The 24,271-nt window shown below is 46.5% G+C and overlaps 1 protein-coding gene across 5 annotated transcripts in view; it reads right to left on the minus strand.

Moving 5' to 3' along the window:
- MARCHF1 (membrane associated ring-CH-type finger 1) overlaps positions 1-24,271 on the minus strand; it is a 1,438,547-nt gene that overhangs the window by 357,620 nt on the left and 1,056,656 nt on the right. The window contains exons 3-4 of one of the 5 annotated variants that reach the window (XM_078677013.1): positions 2,407-2,486; positions 1,411-2,166 (exon numbers count right to left, since the gene is read on the minus strand). The exons of 1 other annotated variant lie outside the window; for it this stretch is intronic. In XM_078677013.1, the coding sequence (XP_078533139.1) occupies positions 1,411-2,166; positions 2,407-2,486 (836 nt within the window). Of the gene's footprint in view, positions 1-1,410; positions 2,167-2,406; positions 2,725-24,271 lie in introns of those variants that run through there. 3 more of the 5 variants (XM_078677012.1, XM_078677015.1, XM_078677014.1) reach the window with 3 other exon arrangements.

The following is a 24,271-nucleotide window of genomic DNA, read 5'->3' on the forward strand; positions in this document are numbered from 1 at the left end:
CATGTAACCTGTGGGATACTGTGCACAAGTGCTCGTGAAAATGGTGATGCCGCAAGTGACACATGAGGAAGTATGTATAGCGACAGGAAGGGGTGCAACAAAAACCAAATGGTGGTGAGATTTACATAATCGGGATACCCAAACAATAAATGCTAATATGTACAAAGGAGATCAAGCTGGGTATCCTTGAGGAAATAGCGTCGACATTTTTGCTGTAAAAAGTCAACGGCGTTTCGGTCTGTTGGAGTATTTAGGCCATCATCAGGACCAGGTTACTCTTATTTCTACAGCAGTGGCGACGTATCACAACTGATTTCCCAATTGTGGTAGAGGAGGGTCCTGGAACAAACCAAGTCAAACCTGAGAGACCTCTGCTGATAAGGGGGCTCAGAGGAGGAGACGATGGAAGGTCCCTGGAGGCTGGTCCAGAGTGGGTCCAAGGTTTACTGCATCGATCTGCGGTAAGACAGATGCTGCTGGGCGTAATTACTAACTAATTAAACCAGTCAGCTGTAGAGGCCAGATGCCGGCATGAGTCAGGCTCTAGTGACAGTTATCAGTCAGATTAGGATAGTGTTTAAAATGTCTTCCCACCCTTCATTCATGGAAAATGCTTTGAACAGTTTGGTTTCTGAAGCAAGACAAAGGTTCAGTGTTACCGGAAGTCTCCACATTCACTTCCTCTGTGAAACATTAAGACATATGTTTATAAGTGCAATGAATATTAAATTAACATGGAAATGTTAGTATAGCAAAAACATGTCTTGTGGCGAAATAATAATTACACAATTCCCACTGTTCCATTCAATTTCAATTCTGTTCAATCCAATTATTCAAAAATGTTTACTATGCAAAACATAAAAAGTAAGATTTAACTTGCTAGCAAATTCTTTACAGTTCAGAATGCTAGTTCCGCTGGTTTCACATGACTGAAAACCACATCATTTCCCTGTATACAAAGTACAAAAAAAACCTTAGCGTTCTACGACTGCCGCTCTTGATTTAAGGTAATTAAACACAACAGCAGGACATCCATCTCTAGGCTGCAGTAAACAGAGAATACTCCGATTTCAACACTGCTCCGAGATTTACAGTGCAATTGTGCACCCCAGGCTACAGACGGATTTTCTGCTGCTTATTCAAACCTGAACATACAACTAGTTCTTGCTTGACCAGTTATGTTTAGCAATGCAACATGTAAATGAGGGAATCTGCCCCTATGAAATAGTGGGCCACACGCCTGCAGAAGAACTATAAAGTAATCTCATAACTCTTCCTAGAGGACATTCATGTTTAACATTTGTGCTAGGTTTTTTAATCCAGTCACAAGGCATACATTCTAAAACATAAGAGAGAATGGCGCGATGCCGGCTTTTCGACAAGGTCACATTGTTACCAATAGACACTAACCTGCATAACTCTAGGTCGTCGTCAGACATGGCGTCATAGGAGGCCCGCGTGGTTTCACTGTCACTGGGGCCTGCGCTGCCAGGCGTTCCTTTGTGTACCACCGCCAGAGTCTCCATGCCAGGAGGCCTGCCCTCTGCAAAGCTCTTCTTGATGAGGCCCTCGGCCCCGCACTGGCAGGACTTTGGGTCAGGGTGGGGCATCTTTTCGCGGTTCCCCCTTCGCATCCTAGGTGGATTGATTGCCTCCTGAGAGGATGTTGACGACACGGAAAGACAAGCCTCCTTGCACCTCGACAACTTCCTTCTTCTGCGGCTTACACATGTTTTCTCCTGGAGGTGCTGCGGGCTTTGCTGCTGAGTGCCTTCTCCTGGGTCTTTTGGGCCCATTGGCTTCATTTCCATAGCGTTCACATTGGAGGGCTCGTCCTGGCCGCGGCATGAATGATGCCAGGTGACCCCTTTCTTGGGATATCTCTTCTTTGCCGTGTGTTGGCTTCGAGGCTTGGCCCAGTGGCCCTCATCAGAAGAGGAGTTTGACTCATTCCAGCTGGCACTTCGAGCTTCTCTTTGAAACCTGCAGCTTTTGTGTTTCCTTTGCTTCTCTGCATTGAGGTCGCAGGTGTCACACGGCCCCTTTCTTCTCCTGACCCTTCGTTTCATCTGTTTCTTACAAGGCTCCCTATTAGCTGGGGTGACCACCATAACAGGGACCGTGTTTTCACCATCATCTTCTAACACAGCATGCAAGGGGGCGGATCTGGCCCACGTGACAGGCAAAGGCAGAGCATGGAAAATGGAAGAGAAAGCAATGAAATCAAGATGAAAATGAGCACAAGAAGACAGACCGCACAAACAGCGAAGACGAAGAAACGAAACGCAAGTGTAAGAGGCAGAGGTGTCAGTCGAGGACACTAGTGGGAAATGTGAGTGCAAAGCAGGGGTTGCGAACATGATGGGGGGTAAGACACACACCAGCATACCGCAGTCCAGCACGTACCTGCATATATCCTGCGCAGAAGGACAGACAGACGTTCGCGACCGGCTCTCCGGCGCAGTTCCTGTCGTGGGGCTGCTTGCCTGTGGAAACAAGTTGCATAGTTTGGCGTCTTTGTTCATGAAATACATCACTGACACTTTACTGCCGTGCTTCATGATTACAGTATCATTTACAAAACAAGCACAGTCACAAAACGCAGGAAGTCTGGTTCCAGCACGACTAAAATCTACACTTCCTGAGGAAGTTCGACCACACTGTTCGACGACGCTGCTTTGCATGCACCCTGCCACTAATTTATAAATATGGCGCAACACTTCTCAGCCCGCGAAAGGCTGGTGTGACTTCAGCACATATCATGGTTGTTGATTTATGGCTTCGGTTTCTTTTCGTGCAGTTTACACTGGCGGACATTATCAGTAAGCCGCCGTCGGAGGACCTCTTCTCTGTGTACTTTTGCAAAGCGCAGACTTTCTGCTGCAGAAATGGTATCTCCTTTCCAACAATAACAATGGCATTATTCTAAGTCAGTTTTACTCCTGTAAATCATCTATTTGGTGGAGACCATCACATGCATCTTTCATTTCTCCCATTAATCAGACTCTCCCGCTCGTGCTGATGAGCTCACTTGCAGACCTCGGCTACAGGCAGCTTTAGTTGTCTTTTGGCAGGCCTATTACTTCTGATACATAGCATGTGCTGAGTGAGCTTTAGGTCAGTCCCTTGCTAATGACTGAATGGGATATCTGTTGTCAGTCTCAAATGCCTGCTCTTGATTCAAAGGTTTTCTTCCCTGGTTTTGTTTTTTGTCCCAGTCAGGAGCTTAATTTGAACCGGTGGTTTCCGGTGCTCGGCACAGCCCCTCAGTTGTCAGCACCAGTATTTATACAGTCTGCCACAGGGTGGCGCAGTTTTTTTTTTTAACTCAGAGATGAGCCAACAACTTCTGTTTATTAATTCAATATACATTAAGAATGAGTATTTACTTTCTACCAAAGCCATTCCTTTTAACGTTGAGGTCCTGAAATTGTCCGACTTGTCACACTTGTAGGAATGTGACTAATTAATTATGATGTTACTGTAATTGACAGTGGCAATGGGTAGTGTAAGTGGAAATAGTCTGTTGATTAGAGCCATGGCACTTTTTTTTAAATTTTGTAAAAATGTTACAAATTAAGCACGGACTCACATTGTTCTGACTGGATGAGTTCAGTCTTTCTAATTGCTGTCTTCAGGGGACTCTTAATTTAAACTGAGCCGTCCATGTAAGCACATGTGTGTTTTCTCTCCTTGTGTCTTCACCCTCCCACACACACATTCTCTTTTTACTCACCTCCCCTGCTCCACCAATTCTCCCCTCTCAGTTTTAAATATTTTCTCTTCTAATTATTATATTTTTTTTACAAGGGACCAGCAGCTGCTAAGTTATACCGGGTAACTTGCTTCCTTTTTTGAGCTGGCACAAACTTGTTTTTTTTGTTTTTTAAATTGTAATTTACTCTTCTATATGTCCGTCTTCTATGTTTAAAAGCTAAATTAAAAATAGCTGTTGTGCATCATGATGCATGCTTAAAGCGTGCCTCATCGTGCATCACTACTCATGCAGATGTATGCATCATGATGAGCATGTGCACAGGCGGTATGTCACATGTTTGCACAGGCATCATCATGCTCAGATCTTGATGCATGTGTATCATTTGCAGGCTATCTAGCATTGGATTTCCTTTCAAGGAAACCCCAGTGCAAGATCGCCTGCCCTGCAAACGCACGCGTCATGCCACTTGCGTTCACATGCGACTGACGTTGAAAAAAAGCATTGGCAGAGCCTGTAACTTGGGATTTTAGAGCCAAGAACTCTCGGTTTTGCCAAGGCTTGTTTTGTATGTTGATTGAAGCCTGAGCTTTGCAGTTACAAGCTATAGTAAACAGCAAATATTGATTTAATCTGCCTCAAAATGATGAGAGACAATCAATTTAAGAGGGTACATCTCTTTGACGTACAGTTTAAACATACCTCTGTAGGCGTGCATAAAACGATAATGCAATAGCTGCCACCGTTCGCTTCGTGCGGTGTGCAGTAAGAGAAACTGCTGTTAAACCTAACGCTGCCAAATACTTTAAACGGATTTTTTTTTAGAGAAAAATGCTTTTTGAAAGCTAACGCTGCCAATTACTTGCACTAGTTGAAATTGAGTTTTTAAGTATTTAGAGGAACCTGCTTTCAAAATAAAAGCTCTAAATACCTGTGTGATTGAATTGGAACTGCACTGAGTTTTGAATAATCGGCACTAAGGGGAGAATAAACGCTGCTAAGTACTGCCAATCAATTGAATTGCACTTTATTGTGTGTCAGATTACCTGAATGTGGGCAATTTCGGCGATCTGCACATGGGGATCTCGAGCGCTCTCTTTTTAGAATAGCGCTTGCTTGAGGGGACTAGCCAACTAGAAGACGCCATCTTGGTCGCCATCACGACCGCGCCCTGGCCTTCATGATATAGGTTACCTTATATTATGAAGGCCTTACCCTATATAATGAAGGCCAGGGCGCGGTCGTGCCACTGGAGCGCCAAATGCAAGCCCATCAGCGCCCGTCAACGCCCAAATGGGAAGAGGAACCCTGCCCCCAATCTGAAAAAAAGATTACAGATATCTATCTCACATTTCCCGAGCCTAAAAAGGACCTTAGTGCGAGTCCAACTAATAACAATCTAACTGTGACGAAAAGTATCTTAATGGACTTTCTCAAATTCACCCCTGATAGTTTCACATTTGCATTTAACAAAGTGAAATCAGGGTCTCCACTTGATCCTGGGCCCACGCACATTCTTGGTAAAGTGGCTGAACTCACCTTCCCATCGATGCTGGAAATTGGCAACATATCCTTAGCAACTAGAATAGTGCTGCCCTCATGGAAACATGCAATAGTCAAGGCCCTGCTTAAAAACCCAACCTGGGCCATCTCTGCCTAGGTAACTACAGATTCATTTCCTTACTACCATGTCTGAGTAAAGTGGTCGAGAATCATGTAAACAAACACCTCTCTGAGTTTCTTGAATCAAACAATCACCTGCATCCTGTAGACTGGGTTTCGCCCTAAGCATGGCACGGAGACCACCCTTATGGCAGTAGCAGAGGAGTAAAAAATGCTGCTTGACAGAGGATGTACAGCTCATAGTGCTGGGTAATAAACTCAATACCCATCTCCGCTTGGGTTGGCCTGATTGCTTAGGTGCCTTCCCTGCCCCAAGGCAGTTATTAAAAGCCTAGGGGTATGGTTGGACAAACCATTAGGTATGCAGGCCCAAGCCACAAACCTTTCTACATGCTGTTACAGCATTCTTAGAATGTACCATAAAATATTGCACCTATTCCTCCTACATTCCAGAAGGTTTGTGGTCCTTTCTCGCCCGGACTATGGGAACTAAGTAGGAGCTCCAAAATCGGCCATCAAAAAACTCCAAGTGGTGCAGAACGCACCTGCTCGATTTCTGCTGAAGATTCCCAAATACTATTCTGCCCAGCAGGCCTTTGCTATCTTGCGCTGGCTACCGACTGAACAAAGGGTAACATTTAAAGCCCTTTATAGGTCTCGCCTGATCCAGCGCATGCACTGATCTGGCCGAGGTGTTTAGTAGCTGCTTTTAAAAGTGCTACCTTGCCGGTCACCAGCTTGCTATTACACGCACAAGAGCGCGCGCATGCGCATAATAGCAAGCTGGTGGCCAGCAAGGTAGCACTTGCGGTGAAGCGCGTGCACACCACGCGCGTCACCACTTGCGGTTTTTTAAAATTGCAATGACTTTCTCTGCCGCGCGGCCAATGCTTGTCTTCACATGGTACGCTCCATTATCCGAAAGGCGTTTTTAAGTTGGCGCCACATGTCTCTCTTAATTAACCCCCTTTTCACAAAACACCAGGATAAACGTATTTAATTTCTGATCCCTGTGAAACTTCTATTGATGAGGGCGAGGTTTTAAAGTGACAACATTGCTTTCTACCCAGGAGGGTGCGCATCGCACAGCTTGGCTGCCTTCCATGAGAGCTTGTTGTTAACAATGTTGTACGAGAACGTCGACCCTCTAATAAAGGAACCAAACCAGAAAAAAGTCAGTCTCCCCCACACTCCTTTCAGGAATCTAGTCTGCCATAAATATCCAGTGTCACATATGTCACCCCCATTCGCTACAAACTTAGATCACACCCCCATCATAGCACACTGAGCGTCTGACCTCGTGGTCAGCTATGAGTTTTGTAAAACATTCAAATCTATACTACTATTATAAAGGAAGAACTTTGAACCTTTGAGGCGGGTAAACTCGGGAACCACAGCGCCAATCCACACACCCGATACATCGTTGTAATCGTCAGGGTGTGCAGATGGACATAGGCTATATAAAGTTAAAAAATATACGTTATTTAAAAAATTTTGCGAATAAAAAAAGTAGTCCTGTGGAAGAAGCGCCGGCCGCGACTTGCATGCTGACGTCAGGAGCGCGGGGAGGAGCGGCGTTCAGGAGCGCGAGGAGGAGCGGCGGACATGGCACAGGGAGGAGTGGCGGACAAGCGGGGAGGAGCGGTGAGGAGCGGCGGACAGGTGGTGAGGAGCGGCGGACAGGCGGGGAGGAGCGGCGAGGAGCGGCGGAGCGGTGAACTGAGGAGCGCGGGGGAGGAGCGGCAGCTGAGGTAAGGCTCCGGGGGACCCACGGACAATGTCGGGGCAGGCGGGGGTCGGGGCAGGCGGGGGTCGGGGCAGGCGGGGGACGGGGCGGGCGGGGGCCGGGGCGGGCGGGGGTCCTGAACACTCATGGCGGGGGCGGGCAGGGGCCGGGGCGGGCGTGGGCCCTGAACACTCATTTCGGGACGGGCTGCTATGTCGGGGCGGGCGGGGGTCGGGGAAGCATGATTGCTCCCGGACAAGGTCGGGGCGGGCTGCTAGTTAAATAATAAATTAAGACTGGTAGACAGAGGGACGAGCCTCTTGCAGGTGCTGCCTGTGAAATATAGGTTTCGTCATCATCATGCCAGCTCCCAAACTCACCTTGCGACCTACATCTTCAACCACAGGACATTTACATTGGACTTTATTTTTAAACCAAACAAAGGGTGTTTTCAAAGATTCTATATTTTGAACGTTTTGAAGAAATACATATATGCACACTTACAATTCGTTCAATCGTAAAAGCGCCTCGTCAGGGGTAGTAAGCGCTACATAAATGCAATTTCAATAGAATACAATACAATAAGTACATCATTTCCCAAGCTACCTTCTTTATGGTGTAGCAAGCTGTGCCATATTTGGTAGCGCCAACATTATTTAATTTGCAACGCTAGGAAAGATATGTAAGGAAGAAACTGCAGGCGTGCGGTTCTGTTTTGAGTACGCCCCGTGCTGTCTTTGCCCATCTGCTGACAGGGTGTACTTGCCAGTCTAAATAATTTTTATTCCTTGTGACTCTCAGGGTAAATACGTAGATGCATGGTAATTATGTATATAGTCTAGGATTTGTTTGTACAATGTTTGCTTAAAAACATTTCTATTCCCTGTGCTGCATTTCTTGAGCTTCGATCTTAGCGTGAAAGCCCACAATAAAGGAATTTAATGGTTTTGAGGACAGGGGTTGTCTGCTGTCGAGGGGTTAGTATTCGCTACTGCGCCTAGACATGGCCCTAATCATACAGACACAAAGCGCTATATAACTGCACACATTCTCTCTCTTTGCAGTGAATACATTTGCCTTAAAAATTAGCCACACTGAAACAAGTTGGCCTTTTCTTTCAGACTAACATTCGAGCTCTCCTAAAATAAAACAATTGTACATTAAAATTAAAGCAGGAACCATGTGGTTATCTGTCTCTAATAATATGAGCAAATCCATATGCTGACACTCCTTCTGCTCAAATCCTATGGCATATGTTGAAGTCCAGCACTAGGAAAAGCCCGTGGGTTACAAGGCGCTCTACACAACTTCCTTCTTTAAATCAGCTGCACAGCAATGATAGGATTCGGTGGAGTAGGGGTAAGTAGTGATTTCAACTCACTTTAACGCCAGCGTATAATGCATATGGTGTGCCGTTTGTGAAGAATAGCTCCCAGAGCCTGTTATTCTGAGGCAACACCTGACGCTCAATTGAGTAACTAACAGAAACAAACCAAACGTTCAACACAACATATGTCTTTGCAATATTGAGTTTCATGTTTATATGTTATGCATGCTTATGTTTAATTAAAAAGTACCATAAATTCATTAATAAAACACCAAACGCCAAACACGATCAAACAATGGTTTCTCGAGTTCAAAAGGAGGCCTATTCAGATCCACTCAAAATGACTTCATGACGGGGAATGTACTGTGATGCCATACAGGGGCGCACTCCTCTAGTGTATTTTCTGCTAAGTGGTTGGGTATAGATGCTTTCAGTTTGTTATGATGAAGTGCCTGTCGGATTTCACAAGGAATTTGTGCATGCTCAGACAACAAGCATTTGCAGAGGTCTCACATTTACGAGAATTTGAGCTATTGACGTTGTAAATGACAATGGCATTTTATTTATGTGTTGTTTTCAAAACAGATAAATAAAAGGCATTGTCATTTAGAATGCAAATAGCTTAAGCTCTTGCAAATGCGAGACTTATTACATTGCAAATGTGTTCGGCCCTGTGCTATAAACTTAAATTAACAAAAAAGTGTTAGGAGACAGCGTATCCTGCCTGCAACAGCAGGCAGGACTGGGCTATTTGAAAAAATAGTGCTGGCAGGCTGTAATTTAAGCCTACTGAGTAACAACGGTTGTCCTCAGGGAGGTTACAAAATGAGACATGCGGTACTAAAGAGGGACTACTAAGCCTATTAACCAATAAAAAGCCACAGTTTACAGTGGCCAATCACAAAAGCCAATGAAAAATATGGGTGGAGAGTGGGCGGAGCTTCAAGTCCATACCTGAACACAGCATGCCTCGCAGGGCAGCGCATGCGCTGCCCAGGCTCAACCTAAAAACGCACACTCTATCCCTCCCTCCCTCTATTTAAAGCCATCAAAAATGTTGTTTATTTTACTAAGTATGGTGTTTTCTCTCACTTTGTACTCCTACCAATCCACATTCCTCTCTCTTTCCCCTGCCCCTTAAACCCCTCTCAAGCATCCTGCTTGTCATATAATGTATTTTAACAATATATGCCAGCGTGAATGTTGGGAAAATCTGAAGCTGGCACCCCTCCCCCATTCTTACTGATCAAGCTACGCCCCTGATGCCATAACAATAGCAATTCGATACAAAAGGGGATGATGGACGGAGCGCTTGAGCAAATCAAACACTCACACCCAGTCAACTGATCTGGGTTTAATCCATCACCATTCTTTATTTAGCTCACTCTGCCACCCCAGTTCAGACATGGCCATATGCAAATCAGTCTGACCCTGTGCCTCATGGGAACAGTCCAGTCCGAACTGCCAAAGCCATGTCTTCCCTGGAACGGAAACAAGCATCCTGGGACCGGATTCTGGCATTTCAGCCGTCATCAGCCAGGCTAGCTTGAATACAGTGGCAAAGTGAGGAAGGGACTCACGTCGGAGCACACCCTGCCAACTTAGGGTGAACAAAGCGATACAAAAGGGGATGATGGACGGAGCTCTTGAGCAAATCAAACACTCACCCCCAGTCAACTGATCTGGGTTTAATCCATCACCGTTCTTTAGCTCATTCTGCCACCCCAGTTCAGACATGGCCATATGCAAATCAGTCTGAGCCTGTGCCTCATGGGAACAGTCCAGCCCAACCTGCCAAAGCCGTGTCTTCCCTGGACTGGAAACAAGCATCCTGGGACCGGTTTCTGGCATTTCAGCCGTCATCAGCCAGGCTAGCTTGAATCCAGTGGCAAAGGGAAGAAGGGACTCACGTCCGAGCATACCCTGCCAACTTGGCGGCTTAGTGAGCAAAATAACGATGGATTAAACCCGGATCTGTGACTGGGGGTGAATATTTTGCCATTGTGCAACATTCCGTCCATCATCTTGTGTGTTTTGCTGTTCACCCTATGTGAGAAGGGTATGCCCAGACGTGGGTCCCTTGCTCACTAAGCCACTGGAGTCAAACTATCCTGGCTGAAGACGGCTGATAGCCAGAAACAGGTCCTAGGATGCTTGATTCCGGTCCAGGAAAGACATGGCTTGGCAGTTCGGTCTGCACTGTTCCCACAAGGCACAGGGTCAAGACTGAATTGCATATGGCCATGTCTGGACTGGGGTGGCTTGTTGAGCAAAATAACGATGGATTAAACCCAGATCTGTGACTGGGGGTGAATGTTTTGCCATTGTGCAACATTCCGTCCATCATCTTGTGTGTTTTGCTGTTCACCCTATGTGGGAAGGGTAGGCCCAGATGTGGGTCCCCTGCTCACTAAGCCACTGGAGTCAAGCTATCCTGGCTGAAGACGGCTGATAGCCAGAGACCGGTCCTAGGATTCTTGATTCAGGTCCAGGAAAGACATGGCTTGGCAGTTTGGTCTGCACTGTTCCCATGAGGCACAGGGTCAAGACTGATTTGCATATGGCCATGTCTGAACTGGCGTGGATTGGTGAGCAAAATAACGATGGATTGAACCCAGATCTGTGACTGGGGTGAATGTTTTGCCACTGTGCAACATTCCTTCCTTCATCTTGTGTGTTTTGCTGTTCACGCTATGTGGGAAGGGTATGCCCAGACGTGGGTCCCTTGCTCACTAAGCCACTGGAGTCAAGCTATCCTGGCTGAAGATGGCTGATAGCCAGAAACCAGCCCTAGGATGCTTGATTCCGGTCCAGGAAAGACATGGCTTGGCATTTCGGTCTGCACTGTTCCCATGAGGCACAGGGTCAAGACTGATTTGCATATGGCCATGTCTGAACTGGGGTGGCTTGGTGAGCAAAATAACAATGGATTAAACCCAGATCTGTGACGGGGGGTGAATGTGTTACCATTGTGCAACATTCCATCCATCATCTTGTGTGTTTTGCTGTTCACCCTATGTGGGAAGGGTATGCCCAGACGTGGGTCCCTTGCTCACTAAGCCACTGAAGCCCAGCTATTCTGGCTGAAGACGGCTGATAGCCAGAATACCGTCCTAGGATGCTTGATTCCGGTCCAGGAAAGACATGGCTTGGCAGTTCGGTCTGCACTGTTCCCATGAGGCATGGGTCAAGACTGATTTGCATATGGCCATGTCTGAACTGGGGTGGATTGGTGAGCAAAACAACGATGGATTAAACCCAGATCTGTGACTGGGGTGAATGTTTTGCCATTGTGCAACATTCCGTCCATCATCTTGTGTGTTTTGCTGTTCACCCTATGTGGGGAGGGTATGCCCAGATGTGGGTCCCTTGCTCACTAAGCCACTGGAGTCAAGCTATCCTGGCTGAAGACAGCTGATAGCCAGAAACCGGTCCTAGGATGCTTGATTCCGGTCCAGAAAAGACATGGCTTGGCAGTTCGGTCTGCACTGTTCCCATGTGGCACAGGGTCAAGACTGATTTGCATAAGGCCATATGTGAACTGGGGTGGCTTGGTGAGCAAAATAACAATGGAATAAACCCAGATCTGTGACTGGGGGTGAATGTTTTGCCATTGTGCATCATTCCGTCCATCATCTTGTGTGTTTTGCTGTTCACCCTATGTGGGAAGGGTATGCTCAGACGTGGGTCCCATGCTCACTAAGCCACTGGAGTCAAGCTATCCTGGCTGAAGACGGCTAATAGCCAGAAACCAGTCCTAGGATGCTTGATTCTGGTCCAGGAAAGACATGGCTTGGCAGTTCGGTCTGCACTGTTCTCAATAGGCACAGGGTCAAGACTGATTTGCATAAGGCCCTATGTGAACTGGGGTGGCTTGGTGAGCAAAATAACGATGGAATAAACCCAGATCTGTGACTGGGGGTGAATGTTTTGCCATTGTGCATCATTCCGTCCATCATCTTGTGTGTTTTGCTGTTCACCCTATGTGGGAAGGGTAGGCCCAGATGTGGGTCCCCTGCTCACTAAGCCACTGGAGTCAAGCTATCCTGGCTGAAGACGGCTGATAGCCAGAGACCGGTCCTAGGATTCTTGATTCCGGTCCAGGAAAGACATGGCTTGGCAGTTCGGTCTGCACTGTTCCCATGAAGCACAGGGTCAAGACTGATTTGCATATGGCCATGTCTGAACTGGCGTGGATTGGTGAGCAAAATAACGATGGATTGAACCCAGATCTGTGACTCGGGTGAATGTTTTGCCACTGTGCAACATTCCTTCCTTCATCTTGTGTGTTTTGCTGTTCACGCTATGTGGGAAGGGTATGCCCAGACGTGGGTCCCTTGCTCACTAAGCCACTGGAGTCAAGCTATCCTGGCTGAAGATGGCTGATAGCCAGAAACCAGACCTAGGATGCTTGATTCCGGTCCAGGAAAGACATGGCTTGGCAGTTCGGTCTGCACTGTTCCCATGAGGCATGGGTCAAGACTGATTTGCATATGGCCATGTCTGAACTGGGGTGGATTGGTGAGCAAAACAACGATGGATTAAACCCAGATCTGTGACTGGGGTGAATGTTTTGCCATTGTGCAACATTCCGTCCATCATCTTGTGTGTTTTGCTGTTCACCCTATGTGGGGAGGGTATGCCCAGATGTGGGTCCCTTGCTCACTAAGCCACTGGAGTCAAGCTATCCTGGCTGAAGACAGCTGATAGCCAGAAACCGGTCCTAGGATGCTTGATTCCGGTCCAGAAAAGACATGGCTTGGCAGTTCGGTCTGCACTGTTCCCATGTGGCACAGGGTCAAGACTGATTTGCATAAGGCCATATGTGAACTGGGGTGGCTTGGTGAGCAAAATAACAATGGAATAAACCCAGATCTGTGACTGGGGGTGAATGTTTTGCCATTGTGCATCATTCCGTCCATCATCTTGTGTGTTTTGCTGTTCACCCTATGTGGGAAGGGTATGCTCAGACGTGGGTCCCTTGCTCACTAAGCCACTGGAGTCAAGCTATCCTGGCTGAAGACGGCTGATAGCCAGAAACCAGTCCTAGGATGCTTGATTGTGGTCCAGGAAAGACATGGCTTGGCAGTTCGGTCTGCACTGTTCTCAATAGGCACAGGGTCGAGACTGATTTGCATAAGGCCCTATGTGAACTGGGGTGGCTTGGTGAGCAAAATAACGATGGAATAAACCCAGATCTGTGACTGGGGGTGAATGTTTTGCCATTGTGCATCATTCCGTCCATCATCTTGTGTGTTTTGCTGTTCACCCTATGTGGGAAGGGTATGCTCAGACGTGGGTCCCTTGCTCACTAAGCCACTGGAGTCAAGCTATCCTGGCTGAAGATGGCTGATAGCCAGAAACCAGCCCTAGGATGCTTGATTCCGGTCCAGGAAAGACATGGCTTGGCATTTCGGTCTGCACTGTTCCCATGAGGCACAGGGTCAAGACTGATTTGCATATGGACACGTCTGAACTGGGGTGGCTTGGTGAGCAAAATAACAATGGATTAAACCCGGATCTGTGACTGGGGGTGAATATTTTGCCATTGTGCATCATTCCGTCCATCATCTTGTGTGTTTTGCTGTTCACCCTATGTGGGGAGGGTATGCCCGGACGTGGGTCCCTTGCTCACTAAGCCACTGGAGTCAAGCTATCCTGGCTGAAGATGGCTGATAGCCAGAAACCGGTCCTAGGATGCTTGATTCCGGTCCAGGAAAGACATGGCTTAGCAGTTCGGTCTGCACTGTTCTCAATAGGCACAGGGTCAAGACTGATTTGCATAAGGCAATATGTGAACTGGGGTGGCTTGGTGAGCAAAATAACAATGGAATAAACCCAGATCTGTGACTGGGGGTGAATGTTTTGCCATTGTGCATCATTCCGTCCATCATCTTGTGTGTTTTGCTGTTCACCCTATGTGGGAAGGGTATGCTCAGACGTGGGTCCCTTGCTCACTAAGCCACTGGAGTCAAGCTATCCTGGCTGAAGACGGCTGATAGCCAGAAACCAGTCCTAGGATGCTTGATTCTGGTCCAGGAAAGACATGGCTTGGCAGTTCGGTCTGCACTGTTCTCAATAGGCACAGGGTCAAGACTGATTTGCATAAGGCCCTATGTGAACTGGGGTGGCTTGGTGAGCAAAATAACGATGGAATATACCCAGATCTGTGACTGGGGGTGAATGTTTTGCCATTGTGCATCATTCCGTCCATCATCTTGTGTGTTTTGCTGTTCACCCTATGTGGGAAGGGTATGCTCAGACGTGGATCCCTTGCTCACTAAGCCACTGGAGTCAAGCTATCCTGGCTGAAGATGGCTGATAGCCAGAAACCAGCCCTAGGATGCTTGATTCCGGTCCAGGAAAGACATGGCTTGGCATTTCGGTCTGCACTGTTCCCATGAGGCACAGGGTCAAGACTGATTTGCATATGGACACGTCTGAACTGGGGTGGCTTGGTGAGCAAAATAACAATGGATTAAACCCGGATCTGTGACTGGGGGTGAATATTTTGCCATTGTGCATCATTCCGTCCATCATCTTGTGTGTTTTGCTGTTCACCCTATGTGGGGAGGGTATGCCCGGACGTGGGTCCCTTGCTCACTAAGCCACTGGAGTCAAGCTATCCTGGCTGAAGACGGCTGATAGCCAGAAACCGGTCCTAGGATGCTTGATTCCGGTCCAGGAAAGACATGGCTTAGCAGTTCGGTCTGCACTGTTCTCAATAGGCACAGGGTCAAGACTGATTTGCATAAGGCCCTATGTGAACTGGGGTGGCTTGGTGAGCAAAATAACGATGGAATATACCCAGATCTGTGACTGGGGGTGAATGTTTTGCCATTGTGCATCATTCCGTCCATCATCTTGTGTGTTTTGCTGTTCACCCTATGTGGGAAGGGTATGCTCAGACTTGGGTCCCTTGCTCACTAAGCCACTGGAGTCAAGCTATCCTGGCTGAAGATGGCTGATAGCCAGAAACCAGCCCTAGGATGCTTGATTCCGGTCCAGGAAAGACATGGCTTGGCATTTCGGTCTGCACTGTTCCCATGAGGCACAGGGTCAAGACTGATTTGCATATGGACACGTCTGAACTGGGGTGGCTTGGTGAGCAAAATAACAATGGATTAAACCCGGATCTGTGACTGGGGGTGAATATTTTGCCATTGTGCATCATTCCGTCCATCATCTTGTGTGTTTTGCTGTTCACCCTATGTGGGGAGGGTATGCCCGGACGTGGGTCCCTTGCTCACTAAGCCACTGGAGTCAAGCTATCCTGGCTGAAGACGGCTGATAGCCAGAAACCGGTCCTAGGATGCTTGATTCCGGTCCAGGAAAGACATGGCTTAGCAGTTCGGTCTGCACTGTTCTCAATAGGCACAGGGTCAAGACTGATTTGCATAAGGCCCTATGTGAACTGGGGTGGCTTGGTGAGCAAAATAACGATGGAATAAACCCAGATCTGTGACTGGGGGTGAATGTTTTGCCATTGTGCATCATTCCGTCCATCATCTTGTGTGTTTTGCTGTTCACCCTATGTGGGAAGGGTATGCTCAGACGTGGGTCCCTTGCTCACTAAGCCACTGGAGTCAAGCTATCCTGGCTGAAGACGGCTGATAGCCAGAAACCGGTCCTAGGATGCTTGATTCCGGTCCAGGAAAGACATGGCTTAGCAGTTCGGTCTGCACTGTTCCCATGAGGCATAGGGTCAAGACTGATTTGCCTATGGCCATGTCTGAACTGGGGTGATTTGGTGAGCAAAATAACGATGGATTAAACCCAGATCTGTGACTTGGGGTGAATGTTTTGCCATTGTGCAACATTCCGTCCATCATCTTGTGTGTTTTGCTGTTCACCCTATGTGGGAAGGGTATTCCCAGACGTGGGTCCCTTGCTCACCAAGCCACTGGAGTCAAGCTATCCTGGTTGAAGACGGCTGATAGCCAGAAACCGGTCCTAGGATGCTTGATTCCGGTCCAGAAAAGACATGGCTTGGCAGTTCGGTCTGCACTGTTCCCATGTGGCACAGGGTCAAGACTGATTTGCATAAGGCCATATCTGAACTGGGGTGGCTTGGTGAGCAAAAAAACGATGGAATAAACCCAGATCTGTGACTGGGGGTGAATGTTTTGCCATTGTGCATCATTCCGTCCATCATCTTGTGTGTTTTGCTGTTCACCCTACGTGGGAAGGGTATGCTCAGACGTGGGTCCCTTGCTCACTAAGCCACTGGAGTCAAGCTATCCTGGCTGAAGACGGCTGAAAGCCAGAACCCGGTCCTAGGATGCTTGATTCCGGTCCAGGAAAGACATGGCTTGGCGGTTCGGTCTGCACTGTTCCCAATAGGCACAGGGTCAAGACTGATTTGCATATGGCCATGTCTGAACTGGGGTGGCTTGGTGAGCAAAATAACGATGGATTAAACTCAGATCTGTGACTGGGGGTGAATGTTTTGCCATTGTACAACATTCCGTCCATCATCTTGTGTGTTTTGCTGTTCACCCTATGTGGGAAGGGTATGCCCAGACATGGGTCTCTTGCTCACCAAGCCACTCGAGTCAAGCTATCCTGGCTGAAGACGGCTGACAGCAAGAAACCAGTCCTAGGATGCTTGATTCCGGTCCAGGAAAGACATGGCTTGGCAGTTCGGTCTGCACTGTTCCCATGAGGCACAGGGACAAGACTGATTTGCATATGGCCATGTCTGAACTGGGGTGGCTGGTGAGCAAAATAACGATGGATTAAACCCAGATCTGTGACTGGGGGTGAATGTTTTGCCATTGTGCAACATTCCGTCTATCATCTTGTGTGTTTTGCTGTTCACCCTATGTGGGAAGGGTATGCCCAGACATGGGTCCCTTGCTCACCAAGCCACTGGAGTCAAGCTATCCTGGCTGAAGACGGCTGATAGCCAGAAACCGGTTCTAGAATGCTTGATTCCGGTCCAGGAAAGACATGGCTTAGCAGTTTGGTCTGCACTGTTCCCACGAGGCACAGGGTCTAGACTGATTTGCATATGGCCATGTCTGAACTGGGGTGGCTTGGTGAGCAAAATAACAATGGATTAAGCCCAGATCTGTGACTGGGGGTGAATGATTTGCTATTGTGCAACATTCCGTCCATCATCTTGTGTGTTTTGCTGTTCACCCTATGTGGGAAGGGTATGCCTTGACGTGGGTTCCTTGCTCACTAAGCCACGGGAGTCAAGCTATCCTGGCTGAAGACGGCTGATAGCCAGAAACCAGTACTAGTATGCTTGATTCCGGTCCAGGAAAGACATGGCTTGGCAGTTCGGTCTGCACTGTTCCCATGAGGAACAGGGTAAAGACTGACTTGCATATGGCCATGTCTGAACTGGGGTGGCTTGGTAAGCAAAATAACGATGGATTAAACCCAGATCTGTGACTGGGGGGTGAATGTTTTGCCGTTCTGCAACATTCCGTCCATTATCTTGTGTGTTTTGCTATACCAATAGCAGTTGGCACCATACAAATCTAAAATATTAAAATAATACAACATAACACCATGACATCCAAGGATTGCTGTAGCCCCACAAACCAGTAACCTAATATGGACGGCATCGTATGACATATGTTAGATGTGTGGCTACCAAGCTTTGGAGTGATGAATACTTTTTTTATATATAATTAATACATCTAACAATAGGTTCAGGAGGACACTCACACAGAAAAAATATATGATCCACCACATAAACTTTCAATTGACAAACAGTGAGAAAAAATCAGTTAGTGAATGAGACAAAATAATAGAAGAAGCCCTTCAAACAATATTTCAATTATTACAAAAACATTATTTATTGAACATAATACAAAAAGGTTAGACCTAAAAACAGTTGCGCTCAAGACAAAAAGTGCTGGTATACAACAAAACACAAATCATAAACCAGGCAAGTGAGATAAAAAACGGTGATGGATCAAGCCCTGATCTGTTGACTGGGTAGGAGGTTCTGATTAACTCAGATACTCTGTCCATCACCACCCCCTTTTTGAAATTATTTTGGCCACCATGAGTGTGGAAGGGTATGCTCAGACATGAGTCCCTTGCTCACTGCACCATCCGGATTCAAGCAAGCCGGGCCGAAGACGGCTGTAATGCCAGAAACCGGTCCTTGGAAGCTTGTTTCCTTTCCAGTGAAGAATTGGCTTGGTAGTTTGGTCTGCCCAGTTCCCATGATGCACTGGGCCAGGGACAGACTAATTTGCATATAGCCAGGTTCTGAACTGGGATGGTGCAGTGAACTACAAAACGGTGATGGATCAAGCCCTGATCTGTTGACTGGGTAGGAGTGTTCTGATTAACTCAGATACTCTGTCCATCACCACCCCCTTTTTGAAATTATTTTGGCCACCATGAGTGTGGAAGGGTATGCTCAGACATGAGTCCCTTGCTCACTGCACCATCAGGATTCAAGCAAGCCGGCCCGAAGACGGCTGTAATGCCAGAAACCGGTCCCTGGAAGCTTGTTTCCTTTCCAGTGAAGAATTGGCTTGGTAGTTTGGTCTGCCCTGTTCCCATGATGCACTGGGCCAGGGACAGACTAATTTGCATATAGCCAGGTTCTGAACTCGGATGGTGCAGTGAGCTAAAAAACGGTGATGGATCAAGCCCTGATCTGTTGACTGGGTAGGAGTGTTCTGATTAACTCAGATACTCTGTCCATCACCACCCCCTTTTTGAAATTACACAAAACCATTATACATTACGGTAAAAGAACAACAGAAACATATATAATGTGTACTTGATTCAATCTTGGCCACAGAAAGGCGTCGACTGCGTTTCGACCGCTATATTATTCTGCGGTCATCTTCAGGACTCCTAGTTTACTTGAGCGTACTATATCTGTATAACATCAATATGACCATTAATTCATTGTGGTCATTCACGAGAGTTCTTTAAAATTTGTGGCAGTGACGTGTGACAGCACACAGCGTCATACAAACTTCATAAAATCTTGTCAGTGGATCAACCTGAGCACCCTTTCTAATTGGGTGATTCCGCAAAATTGCCGGCCACTAGTGGTTTAGCGTTAAGGTTCGCCCGCTATATCCTTTTCTTTTATGGCCAAATCCATGTCTGCCTTATAAGGCCAGAAAAGGAACAGGTAAAGGCATCCATCCATACTTCCATGCTTTACATACTCTGTTTTTCGAACATTTCATTGAGACTTGCAACCCATTACTGACCCTAAGCTAGACCTAGTTGTGTCTATAGGAAAGTCCAATGATTTGGAAAGGGGTCAGCAGAATTCTCCATGCTGCCAGCCTGTGCATTATAATTGACTACCAACACCGCAAGGACGTCTAACTTTTCAATAGAACACGTTTGTAATGAATTACTTTATGTGCTCTCAAGACTAGCCTAAAAAGGTTACCTGATAATTCACTCCCAACTTGAAAGCCTGCCACACCCGGGGAAGATGATTTTGGTCCAGAGGATGAATTGCTACTGGGGGGCTCAGTACTAATCCCAGCTTGAGGCCTTGACTGACATTGTGTGGTTCTGAGCCAATCACTTAATCTCCGTTTGTCCAAAACACTGTAAATATGTGAACTGTAATGGATAACAAAAAATGTGCAGCATACCCAATTCATGTACAGGATCTTGTATCATCTCTTAAACCCCTATTGTTAGGCATTGCCTTGTTTCTGTCCAGCAACATTGAAGTGCTTAGTTGCCCTTTTTTAATGTCATGTGCAAGATTGAATGTATCCACGAGGCAAACATGGTTCATTATGCTGAAAACAAAGGCCCAAAAATAAGGTTAGCTTTTTGTTAGAGTCATTGGGCACCACTCGGCTCCGGTGTCTTAGATGGCCTTGAGGATTTGTAAAATTTACCAATTCTTAACCCACTATACACCATTGGCCTGATTCACAAAGCCTATCACACCCCTAAGCCTATGTTTACAACTGAAAATGGCTCAAATATGCCTTTTCGTGTTTTCACAAAAGTAGACCATGCAGGCGTAAATTGCTTTAATACTGTCAAATTGTACACCACATCTGCGTACAATTATGCATTAGTAATCCCCACGCGTTGGGTGAGAGTGGGCAGATCAAGGCACAGCTTGCCTTGATAGTGCATGAACGTTCACAAACTTGTGACTTTGTGTGCATTCACAAATTTCTCTCTGACTTTTTCACACTCTGGAAATGTCTAATTCAGGCTTATCCAACTAGTAGCCTGTGAGCTACTGGTAGCTCTCCGCCTACCTGTGAGTAGCTCTTCTGTGTGCAGCTCAGCCTGCTAAATGAGGCGCTTTTACTTGATTGCATTTATATATTTATACCAACATTGAGTGTGTGGATTTGAGATGAAAATGTATCTATTTTCAGAACTCATTAGCTGATGATTCAAGAAAAATGGCTCATTTTCCAAAACTTACTTAAAGCTAATATTTGAGTGATAAATTATGTGGCTTTGAGGAGACAGGTTACTCATATCTACAAATTTGTTGCCAAGGGTATTTCCGCATTTGCTGCTATGTAATACCCATACTGAGACATTCAAAATTGATACACTTCTTTTTTATACGTTACTGTTGGCAATCTTGCCTGATTTACTACGGTGATCAATGCTAGTAATCTTGCATATGGTGGCCGCTAATGCAATTGTGTCTGGTTTGACCACTATTAAAACAAAAATAATAGTAGTAGCTCCAGATGATTTACATTGAACATAAGTAGCTCTTGTTCGGAATAGTGTTGAGTCCCCGGTCTAATGATTAGAGCTGGAGTAATTCCACTTGTTGGATGAGAACTGGAAGGGAACACTCTCAAACCTGAGGGTAATTTGGGTCAGGCATTTTTTCTCCACAGTAAAAAAATGGTTTCCCCACTGAGAAACAAAATAAAAAAATGTTTATTTACGCTTTGTGCTGCATTTTCCTTTTTCAGAGTTCTACTCTACACACAGCTCCGCACTGGGGCAATAGCAGATGCCACGTGACATTTCCGGTAGCACACTTGGACCGCTGCAGCTGGCTTTGCTTACCAGATGTGCTACTGGAAATGTGTGAATTCCGAAAAGCCAGACTCACAGGCACATCTGGTCCCTTGGTTTCGTGAGGTGTTACATTGTATATTTTTTGTTAGATAAAAGATATTTATATGTTGCTCCTAATTATAAATAGCGACTAAACTATCCTACCCTTTCCTAGTTTACCCTTTCCTTTTGGCTCTCGACAAAAACGTAAAGCAGAGGAAAAGTAGCATTGGCAAAGTCAATAGGTCTCATCTTTGAGGCTATTGCCTCTGGCATTGCCTTTTGTTCCTGCTGTACTTCATGGGCATTGTCGACTTGTTCAATGATTTGTAGCCTTGCTGTATAGCAGCATGATGAAAAATAATAACAAGCATTGGCATATACAATAGGTCTCGCCTTTGGGACCTTATAAGTGCTTAGCCATGCAACATTGATGTTGTTGCACAAAGGATATTGTGCTGCATAACTAAATACTTATACGGGTCCAAAAGCGAGACCCAATGGCTATGCCAATGTTTGTTATAGCTCACAGGGCACTCCAATGAAAAGGCCCTACTATCCTCAGATCTTTTTTTATCCCATCACACCCATTACAATGCCCTCAGCTCCACCAACGCCCGCCTGCTCACTGTTCTATTTATAAAAAGAGTTAGAAGTGGAAGGCGGTCATTCCGATATACAGTGCCCAAATTATGGAACACCATCCCCCTCACAATGAAACTTATGGACAATGGACTTAATTTCCAGAAACTTCTAAAACTGTGGCTATTTGAGAACTAATTTCCACCCGGTTATTTCGGTGGACATTGTGTCGCATTGCCAGCGCTGGGATGCCTGTTGCTCGCTATGCACTTTATGAATGCAAACAGAATAGAATAGAATGACTGGCACTATAGTACTTAATCATTACATTGTCACATGTTACATGCTTCAGATGCTCCTAATGCATTCATAGTTTTAAATTTCCTTCTAAAAAAATTACATTTTACCAATTGTCAGGTCCCATTATTTGGCTACATTATTTTGATTAGTTAAAGAGAGGCTTTTGTCTTTTGATGTTTGAAAGTTAGACACAGCAGAGTATAACAGCATGTGTTAAGAAAGAACATAGCAAAGGAAATTTGTTGCCTTAGTTCCTAATGAGAACGAAAACCAGCACCTGAAATTTGATGGGGCATTGAGGGCTGTATCATTTGTGGAAACGGTTCTGCAATGTGAAGGCTGAGGGAAGATGTTAGAAATGGGGGGTCTCTAGTTGACAATGGTTTGCACCTTTGTCCAAGTAGGGAGCCTTCTCCCTAGTCAGTGTAAGGCGGATACACTTCTAAAATACCCCTGCTCACCCCCTTGGTAGCTTGGAACGAGCAGACAGGCTTATCCCAGAGGCAGTGTGTCAAGCATTTGTGCACACATATAGTAATACAGTGATAACACTACAAACGGACACCACACCAGTTTAGAAAAATAAGTAATCTTTATCTAAACTAAACAAGACCAAATTTTTCAAAACAAAGTACCTTGGATGCATCAAAATCAGAAACAAAAACATCCGCAGGGAAGGTGATGCGTCGGTTCCTTACGCCCTGGTAAGGTGATGCGTTGGTGCCTAACTCTAGGGGAGGTGATGTGTTGTTTCCTTAATGAAGGGGAAGTGATGCGTTGGTTTCTTACTGTGAGGGGAGGTAATGCATCAGTTACTGTGGCCCCGGTGTCCTTGTAGACTTGGTGCAATGCGAAAGGATCGGGAATGCGTCGGTTCTCGATGCAGCAGCAATGGCACTGCGTTTGTCTCTCCAGCCGCGTTCCCACAATGCGTTGTTTCTTTCAGGCGCACAGCAGGGCCTGCGTCAGAATCGGTGCCGTGATTTCGGACTTCGGAGACAGGTGCACAGGATTTGGTGTGCAGCGATTTCCCCAGCCGCGGGCAGGCTCTGCGTCGGTTTCTTCAGTGACACAGAAGCGATGCATCAGAAACGGTGCAGAAGCGTTGCGCTTTTTGTAGTTGCGTCTCTTTTCCAGCTCCCAACAGCAGGAAAAATCTCCAGAGGCGCAACTCAGCAAAAGGCACCTCTTGGCAGGTTAGAACTAATGTGATCCCACACCCTGTGGGTGGAGTTTTGTGATAGACCTAGGTGGGTCACACGATTGGGTGTTCTGTGTTTCTGCCAAGGAAAGTGGGTTTTTTAGGAATCTGGGCGCAGAGCAGTGTAAGTACCCCACAAGTTGGGGTTGGCTTTGGAGTAGTTATCAGTACGAAATGACTGTTCTTCCTCCCTACTGACTTCTGTTGACGCCCCTGGATAGGGTCTTTTTGATTGTTCTATAACTTTTGAGTGGAGGGCGACCCTGCCTGTTTTTCCCACTTGGCTCCTACTGAGGTTTTGAAGGTTAGAACTCCCACCAAGGAAGTTCAGGGGAGCTGGTGGTGAAGTATTTGTTCTCTGAGACTTCAGAACAGGAAGCAAGCTGTACTTCAAGCCCTTGGAGATCTTTTTCAAGCAGTGAGGAAAATTGAATTTTGCCTTGTCATGTGTCCCTACGTGTTCCCCATTACGTGTTATATGTGCATGATTGATATGCATATGTTCCCCCTTGACCGAATAAAGACGCAATTATAGTTGTGTCCAACGTTAGTATGCCAGTTTCCAGTCCTCGTGAAAGCAACGAGTATTAGGCCTATGTTGCCCACGTTTTACATTGTGCACGTTAATTCATCGAGTTGTCCCCGTTTCTAGGCCTCAAAGGGCCCGGACACCAGATTCAAGCTCCAGTCTCCTGAAATCATTCCGAGGAGCGATGCAGCCCCTCCCGCATCCCTGACCCTTCGCTTACTTTCTGCCAAGCAGCGCGGTGCCCGGCCTGGCCTGCCTGCCTGTCT

The sequence above is a fragment of the Lissotriton helveticus genome, chromosome 2_1, assembly GCF_964261635.1.
Source record: "Lissotriton helveticus chromosome 2_1, aLisHel1.1, whole genome shotgun sequence".
Classification (NCBI taxonomy): Eukaryota; Metazoa; Chordata; class Amphibia; order Caudata; family Salamandridae; genus Lissotriton; species Lissotriton helveticus.